General features: G+C 37.8%; 1 protein-coding gene across 1 annotated transcript in view; it reads right to left on the bottom strand.

Moving 5' to 3' along the window:
- gnav1 (guanine nucleotide binding protein (G protein) alpha v1) overlaps positions 1-12,231 on the bottom strand; it is a 44,742-nt gene that overhangs the window by 9,382 nt on the left and 23,129 nt on the right. Inside the window, exons 6-8 of the mRNA XM_005925077.3 lie at positions 5,523-5,652; positions 5,255-5,326; positions 2,025-2,112 (exon numbers count right to left, since the gene is read on the bottom strand). Of these exons, the coding sequence (XP_005925139.1) occupies positions 2,025-2,112; positions 5,255-5,326; positions 5,523-5,652 (290 nt within the window). The remainder of the gene's footprint in view (positions 1-2,024; positions 2,113-5,254; positions 5,327-5,522; positions 5,653-12,231) is intronic.

A 12,231-nucleotide genomic window follows, 5' to 3' on the forward strand; every position in this document is an offset into this window, starting at 1 on the left:
AGGTTGGAGCAGCGAGTGACTGAAGGTTAACTGGATCGAACCACCAACCTGATTAGTAAATGACTTGGTCAGATGTGTGAAAGTTAATTTTCTTAACCATGGAAATAATCCTGTCATCGTGCACTTTACTATCTTTCAAATGTTTTTGGTGTTGCTGAGCTGCCCAGTGCATTCATTCCTATTAAAAATGATCAGGTTGTAGATTTGGTGAATCCCAAAGTTTTTTTTAGGTTTATCTCCATTTTTTAGCCAAATTATAAATTTGCACAAGATGTTATATTATACTTTTCCTTATTTTCTGTCATTACTGTTCCACTGTAATGCCAGTGGTCATGATTTGAAATGGTGAATGTTTATTTTAATCTCATTTTAATCACGACCAGCATTTTTAAATCATTAAATTTAGGCATACATGAGTAATCCCTGTGAGGCAGAATGTTCAGACTGCTTTGAACACTCAGTTTTAAACGGTTTGCTTTTCAGTTTTTTTGTTCTCTGTGATGTGACAGAGCGGATATCCGAGCAGCTCCACCTGCTTGATGTTCAAACCTTTTGTTTGCGAGGTGCAGCCCTTCTGAGGAAAAGCGGTTTAAAGGGAGAGGAGTTAAACAGAGGAGTTTATTTCAGCCAGAGGACGAATTCAGAGGTCAAACCAAGGTGCCGTTTATGATAAATAATGATTATTTTGAACTGTGAATCTTCTGTAGTAGGGTCTAAAAATAAAAGAAGTCGTGAGATGATTTATGAGAGAGGAAAGGAATAAAAAGCAAGTTGTAGTAACATTTTATACTAGATAAGAATAAATACTGGGATGAAGTAGAAAGATCTTTTTTAATAACTCTACTGTTTGGATATTTTCTTAATTCAAGAGAAAACTACGTGGTCACAGGCTTTAAATTAAAGGTGTACCCACACAGGGCAGCTGGAGCAGACAGCTGTCCACCAAGCCTCCTCCCAACCATATCTGACTAACCTAACTGGACCTCTCATCTGTGTTTGTGCTGTTGGTACTTTTTCAAGCAATAAATGGCATTATCTGACAAATAACAGCTTGAAGTTTGTGCTTCAGTTTTAATAAGTGAAATTCTAGTGTTTCATTAGTCTGTTACTAAGCACTAATTAGCAGATTTGTGTGTCTGTGCGCAGCAGCTTGCTTCAAAATTGGACTTAATAACAGCACTTGAATAAATGCACTTAGTCCATTTCCACGACTGATACTAACCAAGCAGAGAAGCTAAACTAGAAAATAATGAATCAACAGTCCAGCCATCCAACTTCTGTCAGCTCCAAGCAAACAAAAACACAACCTACACACATAAAAATGCCGGGAGCCGCTGTATTACTCATCATCACATCTGAGGTCAGTGTGAAATAGACTCTTGCTCTGCAGGCTGACCCCAATCCCAAGTGTTTTAGCATTTTTATTGACATTTGCATGCGAGCAGAGGGGACACGGCCCCTGTTGAGCCCACTGAGACACGAGAAGTGAAATGTTGAGCAGATGCAGAAATCCCCCCAAAATATCACAGTTTGCAGCAGGCTAAGAGCTCATCATTCAATGTACGCATTTAAATCCCCTAGGTGACGCTGGACTAAATTTATGCTTTTATGACAGCAAATACCTATATTTGTAAAACGTGTGAGCTTCATTTAACTCTTGATAGTTTAAAAAGTTTTGACATAGTATTGATGATTTTTAAACACTAAAACCTGGCAGCTCAGTGTTGGCCAAACAGATAAATACCAACATTAATTTTTTATTATAAACACATATGATAGCGAGCATCTAAAGACAAATTCAGGCCGTGATGCATCTGCTGTTTTTCATGATGGTATTCAATGTTTGGGTAGTTACCGTAAATTGTGCAGTACTTTCTATGCAGCTCTAAATGCACTGTGCTTTCAGACAGCACTGCAAGATGGTGAACTTACTGTCTACTGAGTGATTCTGGACACAGCCATGGACTTTTGCATGCTATCATGCTGACCGTGGTAATAACATTCCTAATGAATATCAATCCTACCTTTAAATTGCGGTAAATACAACCGCAGATGTCGCCCAGAGTGCAAGATCTTGTCTTGAAAAAGGTCTATCTTGTTCATGAATAAAATCTGCAAAGAGAGAAAAACAATGAGCTGAGAGAAGGAGTTCATAACAAGAGGAAAATCAGTGTGAAAGAACAACTGTGAAAGATCACGTTTGCAACTAAAACTCTGCAGTAACTGTGGAAAAACATGAAATCCACTGGAATAAATCACAAATATTCACATTAAATGCAAAAATCAATAGCTGTGTTGACACAAACATCGTGTGTTGATGGTGGATCAATGGCTTCGCTCACATCAGTGTTCAGTAATCTGTCGCGCACTTTCCTGCAGTCGAGTTCCACAACCTCAGCGACTCCTTTCGTAAATCTGTCTCTTTGTTTACTTCCTCAACCTGACTACAACTAAACTACACCGCTACTTTTGGCTTTGTAGTGTACCAATTAAAACTCAGACCAGGTTTTCTCTTTCTGGCCTGTCTGATCACAAAAAAAAACAAGGACTAGTTTTTTCCAATAATAACAACAGAGGGGAAAGGTTGTGCACATTTTCAATGAACAAGAAATTGAGCGACACCTAGGTGTGCAATTATCACTGACCAGCCAAAGTGAAAAGTTAATTGAGGTGGAGGTTACAAATTTCCCTCCCACATAAAAAAAAGGGTATCATTAAACACTTTTGTTTAATGAGCCTGTTGGCCATGTTAACATGCAGGTCCACACACACACAACCCTGCACATAAACACGTCACACAAAGATACTTAATTGCCTATTTGGCTCTAATGAAGCCTTAAATACGGTTTTTTTTATAGCGTAAAAATGAATAACCTACTAGGAGAGGATTGGTGCAATACAGAAACAATCACATGAAGAGATTTTCTATAATACACACACTACTTAAAACTTTAAGTTAAATAAAGCAAAAAAAGGCCTTTGTTTTCTCAGAGATTGGAGTTTCCTTTTTCCAAAGGTTAATCAAAAGTGTTAAAAAGAGGTCGCAGCCTTTGCATCACTGTATTCTAAGTGGACCGCAAACTCAAGTTAGGTGGAATAAACTAAACAAGTTCATTACACGGTTGTTTTACTGTGATCGTCAACCAGAAATGGGAATGGAAAAACAGAGAGCCAAAGATCATCCTAATTACAACTCGCCGTTTAATTGCAAGTGACAGCGCGCTGAGAGACAAAAGGCAGAGACAGCGATCCGTGTGTGGAAACAACATTTACCAGACACATTAGCTTTATGCTCGTCTCGTGGTGTCATAGGGAACAATCGGAGAGCGACAAAGATTTAACTAATTTCTCCTCGATTCATCGGCGAGCTCCGCCCGCCTGAGCCGAGCTGTCAAACTGAACCGAGGTTCCCACCTTTTCTGGACGGGTCCTTTTTGTTTTTTGACTTTAAAACAAAGGCAAAGTCTCTCTCCCGTCTCACAGAAAGACATGTTTAACATTTTCTTTTCCATTGCTTTACGCTGTAACCTTGTAAAAATATAATAAAGTGGTTTCCAACATAAGTCTTGGAGCAACATGGTGTTACAGGAGGGTTAACAAGATAGGAAGGAGTATATTACATTAGACACTCAAGGACATCTTTTTCTGTTTGTATTTATTTGTCAGGGACTTTGTACAAGAACATCACTCTCCCAAGAGAAGAGATGCATTTTATCAGATTTAGCTACTAGCTAATTTCCATCTGCAGTCCCCGAGCAAGTCAAACAGGAATAAAATGCACAAAAAACAAACAAGACCTATAAAAATGTAACTGAGATTCCCGGCCTAACAAACTGAAACACGGCAGCTGATATAGAATCACAAAACAAACCCAAGTCTGATAAAAATAACAACCATCAAGAACCATCAAACTTATATAGCATTAATCTTTAAAAGGAACTTAAACATTAAACAACTATTAAGAGATTCATGTTCACAGGACGTTTACTACTTTCTTTTGTGGCGCATTGAGAGAAAGCACAACTTCTCGTAGGAGCTTTAGACTCCCCTCGAGCTGCTCTGAGCTCTGTCCTTAAATGTTTTAGGACAAACAGTCTTTAAAATGAGATGCATACCTGAATATAGAGGTAAATTCCCCAGAACTTGAAATGTTATATTGACTACGAGTGTTATAAAGATGAAACTGCAACAGTTTGCTATGTAGGACTTGATTTTTAAAGGATTGGTTATAATGTTGCAACACGAGCAGCAGTTTCCTTCAAATTCCTTTCAAACTTGCAGAAAAGTAGCTTTGTTATATTTTCATAACTTGCACGTCTTCTTTTGTGTTTTTAAAAGCCAAGTGAAGGAGATAAAATAATAAATATTTGACTTCTTCAACGTTGTCTATTTTATGATGATGAAAAAAAAAAGTTTGGAAATGGTCTCTGCTGGTATTTTGTTATAAAGTGTGTTGTTATCAACTTCATCAATATTCAGCTGAAGATTTGACTTAGTTGAAACCTTTTCTGTAACATGAGACAGCTTCCTAGCCACTTGCTCAGCACTGCTCCCACTCCCACGGGAATCACAGTATCACATCTGCATTCATTCATCAGATTTTACTTATTAAACTCTTTATTGTATTACAATTAAATTTTGATCTATTGAGCACTTCACTTTAAAAGAAAAAAAAAATCATCTGAGCCCCTTCTTTTGTGTATTTCTTTCCCTCTTTGATCCATTTTATCTTGTGTTAATATATCAGTTTCATTGAGGAAAGTTGTTTTTCATGTAATTTGCCAGCTTCTAGGCTAAATAAAGTATCTCATCTTACTTTATGTGGATAGTAGCTTACGCTCTCTAGCACCTGAGCCACAGCTGCCTGATAAAATGAGACTGAAATGTAACACCAATAGCGGTCAGACTGAAATATCTCAGCAGATATTGCCATTACGTTTTCCTGATGGATCCGATCATTTTTTGTGATCCCTTCAACTTTTCCCCTTAAGCCAAAAACTGTTGGGAGCTATTGTCAGTCCTCGTTGAGAGAACTGAATTTGTTTTGTACAAATTACCAGTCTGATAAGATGATAATGAATAAAACTAGCCCACATAAGCACAGAATCATCACTTATGCAGTTTCACAACATATTTCTGATTTAAAGAAGTGAACAATTATAAAGCCCGTCTATGAATAAAACACGTCTCCTTCCTATGATGACGCTCTGTGGACTCACATCTACCCTCCTGAGGTCAAAGATGAGTTTCTCACCATGGATGTGCTGCGGAAGAAGATATTATTGCAGATGGAGGAGAAGAGCTTCATGCTCTCTTGAAGACGATTCTGCAGAGAGAAGATATTACAACCATCAAACAGCTGCAGAGAGAACAGCAGACACACTTTCACTTTAAACTCTGTCTTTAATAGTAGTCTGAGCTAAAAAATAAATCAATAAATGAATAAATTAAAAAAAGACTTCTGCTTTCGGTCACTTAACAAAACAAACATTTGTGAATGAGTGATTCTGTGCATGCTGTACCACAGAAGGCTCTTCCACCAGGGTCATGTCGTATCCGCTGAGCGATACCACGAATAGCACCGCCCTGACGTCCTCGAAACAGCCAATCCACTTCCTCCGCTCTGTTCTTTGACCTCCAACATCGTACATCCTACACACAGACGAAAGGAGGGAACGAGACAGTTTAAACATCTAAAGAGAGATGCACAGCAGTCCGGAGCGCTACTGGGTTGGCAGTTACTTGCTGATGAATATAATAAACACACGTCATTCTGTGAGATCCCAGAAAGTCACTATCAGTAATGAGGAACCACCTTCACCTCACTGTTTTTGAGAAAAATAAAAGGAATTTAGAATATTCATACCTTAACCCTGTGATGTCTCACAACATGCCATAATATCTGCATTGAAAAGTCTTTGTTTCAGTAGAACACATTTTTCACAAAATCTATCATGACATAGAAGATAATGACAAACTATAGGTGTGTGCTTCTGATTCGGCAGATCAACACACTTAATCAGGAGTGCTCAAGGGGCTAAACACACATTACAAACAGTGATTATTCACCCAAACATTGTATTACCTTTACTGTAAGCAACATATTATTATTATAGTTAGCATAAATTTATAATCCAGATCTCTTGTCTGTCATTTTACCAAAACGATAGAAATCCTGCTCATTTTCATTCAAGTATTTATAGACCACATGTCTGTGTTTGCGATTAAGTGTATGATCTGAGATTGTGCCGTCAGCGTGTTCATGACCTCCCATATGGATGATGAAGCCTGCTGAAGTGCCTCAGGATGCCTCTCATCAATGACAGATTGTATTGGTTTTGGATAAGGTCATATTTTTGAAAAATGCTATTTACACTTACACACACACAAACAAGGAGCCTCGTGCCGCACGTCTCTGCAGACCCCCCCTTACTTTTTCAGTTTTTCCCGAGACAATCACACCGTGGCACACAAAACGCGTAAAGGTCAATGTTCTCCAGAAAGATGATAGAAAGAAAAACACAACAGGAATAAGAGCCGAGGAACACAGAGAGCACCACAGATCAGTTTCTGCCACTTCACCCATTTTTCAAAGCCAGATGTGCCACCTTCCTTTGAGCATCTGTTGAGTTAGTGCAGCTCTTTATTAAGAGAGGAAATGAACATGTGGAGACACAGACACACAGGGGAAACAAACAGGAAAGACTGCAACATAAAGATGAGATTTATGCTGGAAATTTTCAGTGGAATGGTTTCCAGACACAGGAGCTGTCATTGAAGCTAAAGTTCATTATACAAACCTACTAATAAGCCACGTGCATAACGCCACCTGTATTACAAATAAATGTAATAAGGTAGGATTTCTGATGTGCACACATACTGAGTTTAACTGTTAGTTTCCGTATTATATTGAATGTAGTTAGCATCCAGTGGATTGCCATCCAGCAGAGTGACGTTTTTAGCTAATTACTACTACTAGCATGTTGATGGTTTGCCAGTTAAATGTGCAACCACGGTAATATTTGCTCATTAGCGCTAAAATTAAAACACAGCAGAGGTTTATGGTAGTCATGATTTGGCAGGTACTTGTTCTTGAACAGAAGTATAAACCAAATTACGGATGAGGACAAAATTGCTAGCGCCCCTAAAAAGAGAGCAAAGGATTTTCAGCATAGCATTTCTAAACATGCTAGTTTTCTTCAGGAAGCAAAAATATATTCTATTTGCACTTAACAGATTTTTAACCCCCTAAAAAACTGACATTTTTAATTAGCCCTAGCACAAACCACTGCTGTGTGATGATGTGTTTTACTTTTAGTGCTTAAAGCTTGTGAAATCAAGTTAAAACTGAGCGTAATCTTCCAATTTACACACAGCGCAAAAACCTCAGCAAGGGTTTGAACTTTCACTTTTTTCCAAAGTTTGAGAAAAAACATTGTTGATGCTCACAAAGCAGAGTTATCACAGCGTTTCCAAGGGTCAATAACCAGACCAAGAGGTATCATCAAGTACTTCAAGAGAGCCACAGTATAGAACAAGCCTGGCAGAGGTAGGAAGCAAAAGATTAAGAAATTAGTGAGACGTGTGCCTAGACCGCAGAACAACTGCTGAGACACTAGCGAATAATTTAACCAAGACAGGAATTGTAGTCTCAAAGAAAACAATCACTGGAACCCTGCACAGGAATGGACTGTGCAATGAAATCTCATTTAAAATCTGTTGGCTGAGCTGAGGACCAAGATCCATGCCAGAAGACCATAAAATGTAGAGGAGCTTGAGGGATCTGACAAAGAAGAATGTGCTGGGATTATTCAGGAGATGTGTGTTAGACCTACAACAAATGACTGTCGGCTGTTATCCAGGAAAAAGAATACACTATAGCCTCAGCAGGGCTAATAACTTTGGAAAAATCTAAAATAATGCAAGCATCTAAAATAAAACTCAGATATTTGGAAAGGCGGTGAAAAATCCCTTCATCTGTCTGGAAAATTAAATGACATTTCCATAAGCTAATAAATCTGTCAAGATACACAAAAGCCCAGCTTAACCAAAACAACATTACTGACATATTCTGAGTAAAACTCTCAGGCTTCAAACTGCTCAAAATTATTTTTTTCTCTAGTCAGGGCTCTGGATGATGTCAGTGAGAGCCTCTATCATTTATTATGTTGCTGTAACAGTTACTCCACCGAGATCTGTAAGCGCTTTACTTAAAATGATATTTACAGTGCTAAAATACAATTATAGTTGTCATCCATGAACTTACTGTTTATAAAAAAAATGATAAAATAAAGCCCATAATCCATCTTATATTAAGAATGTAACTTACAGTTATTTACTTGCTAACTAAATAAAATGTGTTTTTGATGCATTTCTATTTCTGCATGTTTGTTTTCTTGTTTTTTTATGGCAGGTGGTCTCTAAAAGTTTGCACATTGAAATGTGCCTATTAGAGCCTCTCAGTAGATCAGTGGTTCTCAGTAAGTTTTATCAATTTTACGTGACATACCACCTTCAGCACCAGTGCTCAATAAAAAGCTGGAGGGTGCAATTTGAGTTAAATGGACCAGGGAAATATTCATCTGTCAGCCACAGCATTAAAACCATCTGCTTAACACTGTGTGTGTCCTCCTTGCGCCAGTAAAAACAGCTCTGACCCATCAGGACACAGACACCTGTGCTGATAAAAACCAGTACACTGGCAGCGAAACCTTTGGGTACCATGAGGTACATTGTTTGGCTGTTGCAGTGGCAGCAACAGTGTTTAGGTGTGTGGTACATCCACGTGAATATCAGGACAGCTGCCATTATTTTTTAATGCCGTGGCTCATCGGTGTATGCTGTAGCATTTAGTTTGATGGAAAGCTCCTTGCGTGGCTCTACTGCGTTTGTAATATTCTCAAAATGAAAAGTGATGAAACTCCCAGCATCCAAACGCCGACCTCGCCTGCGTAAAGAAACACATTTCTTTCTATAAGACATCTCTGTTTATGTCATCCTTCCCTCCTCTCACCCCTCCCCCTGCTTCTGCCCCTTGATGTTCACCCTCATCTGCAGTGTTGTAATTACCAGAGCAGTTGATGTTAATGATCCAGGAAAAGACTCAGAACCTTATTACACAGAGAGGTCAAAGTTCAAACAGGACCTCTGTATGCTAACTAGGCTGTGTCTGGGAGTAAAATTGCGAGACCCCACACACACACACACACACACACACACACACACACACACACACACACACACACACACACACACACCTCATCAAAAGTGTCTGAATAAGGATTCAACAGAAGTGCAGTGTTGTTAGTTTATTATATATTTTTGAGGTATGTAATACAAGTTGCATGTTTTACGTGTAAAAGATGGCTTCTCCTTCTGAACTGCCTCAGTGCTTCATGGCATTTGTTTCATATCCATGATCTGAATCTCTTCTTCTACCCCAAACATGCTCTATTAGACTGGCATCCGGGTGCACTGTGGTTATAAACGTAAGAAAAAATACTCAGGTAGGCTGTAGTGTTAAAATGATGCTCAGTTGGTACTAAAGGACCCAAAATGCACCAAGAAAATGTACAAGACACCGTTAGACCATCACCTCTTGCCTGGGCTGTTCACAAGTGTTATCATGTTAGGTGTGGTCTGCTACTGCTGTAGCCCACCTGCTTCAAAGGGTGACATACTGTTTGAACTTTGGCTTTTCTGCATTGCTTGGTTTTAACAAGTGGCTACTGTTACTCTCCTTTCAGGTTGTGGCAGTTTACCCACTCACCTTTGACATGGGTAAACTTTGACAAGTGATTTTTCTCCAAGAGAAAATCACTGGATATTTTTCCCCACTGTCTCTGTAAACCATAGAGATGATTGTTTGGGAAAATCCCAGCAGATCAGCAGTTTCTGAAATACCCCACCAGTCTGTGTGGCACCGGCCACCATGCCACATTTAAAGTCTCTTAAATCACCTTTCTTCCAGATTCTGATGCTCAGTTTGAACTTTGGCCGCATCTACATGCTTAAATGAGTCGAGCAGATATTTGTATTAATGGAAATTAAAGCAGGTGTAATAAAAGGGGGTTGACTGTTATTCATCAAATCTGTACACTAATAAAAATTCAAAAACAATATATAGTTTTAAAAGTTGTTCTACATAGTAGATTAACTATTCTGTCTTTATACTAACATAAGCTAGTTGCTGTTTGGCCCCACACGCACACACACACGGTCTCAATCCTCTTATTAAAGTCTTAGCAATGTTAGCGTGCAAATTTCATAAAACGGTAAACTGTTCTTTTGAATTATTTGTTTTGAATCCAAGAACACCAAAAGCTCACACTTGGAACATTTTCAACTTAATAAAGTGTAATCCTGTGTGCCTCAGGTGTCTCCTGTTACATATTTCAACTAATTAAAGAATCTCATCTAGCGCTCTGCAGCTTTTTCAGAAATCAAGACAGTCAAATGTGATTTGAAATAACTAAACAAAAGTGGGTCAATAAGGTCTACTACAGCTGTGGGAAGTGTGGGTGGAGGAAGGCAGGCAGACTTATTTTCGTACAGACTTCCGGCACACCACTGTAGTGTGAGATCAGTAAAAGATGTTGAATTATTTAAAAAAAATGAACATTTGGTCATGTTCATTATTCAGAGCCTCTATAATATAGAAAACAAAGTTTGATGTTACACACTGGTTAATGTATTAATATTTTACTACACGTTTACTTCTACATGGACGATTCCCCACAATGTTTTTGGTTTTCAGTAAATCTCCCGTAACAAAGATAATGTGAAGCAGAAATTAAACACAGCTGTACAAAAAGCTCTAATGACAGATTTGGAGGATTTTATACTTCTGATTTAGTGCCTGAAGAATTTAATTTTGAACGAGAACATAAGACGAGAATAAAACTCCTGAAAGGGTTCGTCCTCGATTATAAAACTAGATTAAAAGACACTGTTTTTATTTACCAGCAGACACACAGAATATGTACTAAACAAGAAATAAGCTCTTATTGGTCTATTAATTTGTAGAAGACTGCTATCAGTGGTTTCACAAAATTCTCATAAAATGCATTTAAGTTTCTCAGAAAAAGTGATTTTGTTTGGAAAGCAAATTTGGAAACATCAATATATTAAATTTTTTTTCTTTTGAAAAGTTTATACTCTATGCACGTTGGATTGGAGATCTACCTGTAGATTGATTTCAGATTTCTCCATGTTCAGCTGGCCTGCTGATTCATTTAAAATACTAAATTCTTTGGTATGTCCCAAAAACTGAAGCTTTTTGTTCAACCTGTAAGAAATTATGGTATTTTTATTTGACAATACTTTATGGTTGATTCGATTTTTCACTTTTAAATGGGTTGAATATACTTTCTACAGTTTTTAAAAATGTTGGATTTGTATGCCACCACCATAGATGCAAATGTTAACCTAAATGCAGTTAAAACATTACTTTTCCCAAATAAGTAAAGTGCCTCATTGCACACCATTCCAAGCAAATGTTATTATACTGTTGTATTTTCCAATTAATTTTAATTCTCTTTCATTCTGACTTTTTCCTTTTAGTTCAGTTTAGTTTCCAGAGTGAGTTTTCTTATTTCACTTTACTTCTTATTGTTTGAAATTGTTTTAGTTTAGTCTTAATTAGTGTCAGTCTTTGTTTGGGAGGTATATCACAGGCATGATAGGTATTACAATAAAAACGGAGCACTCAGTCTTGTAGACATCCAGAGTCCCATTAATACCTCATCAAACCAAACAGATACTAAAACTAAAGATATTTCCTCAATATTTTTTTATTGTACTGTAGCTCCTTTTCACAAAAGGTCAGTTCGTTAGTTTTGCTTTTTCATGTCTATTTTTAGTTTTCCATTTAGTTTTATTTAAGTACAATAACCCCAAATCCACATTTTCACCTTCGTGCTTTATAAACTCCAGGATTTATCCAGCTGCTTCTGTCACATAATCAATAAACCAGTAAACCAGTCCCAATGAGAGCATCGAAAATGTTTTACAGGTGCTTCGGATCGCGAGCAGTCATTCTGGTATATCCGGTCTTCGATTCCTGTCCAAAGAAGTCAGTTTAGGGAAAGCTGTTATTGTTGTAGTTCAGAGGTCCATCTCTCTATCCATCCATCCCTCCTCGTCTGCTATTCCAGGGGTCAAAAAAAAAACAAAAAAAAAAAAACAAAGCAACCGAAAGCTATTTTTATGTAATTCTTGAAAGAAAATACT

The sequence above is a fragment of the Haplochromis burtoni genome, unplaced genomic scaffold, assembly GCF_018398535.1.
Source record: "Haplochromis burtoni strain Fernald_Lab_line unplaced genomic scaffold, NCSU_Asbu1 Contig_70, whole genome shotgun sequence".
Taxonomy (NCBI): Eukaryota; Metazoa; Chordata; class Actinopteri; order Cichliformes; family Cichlidae; genus Haplochromis; species Haplochromis burtoni.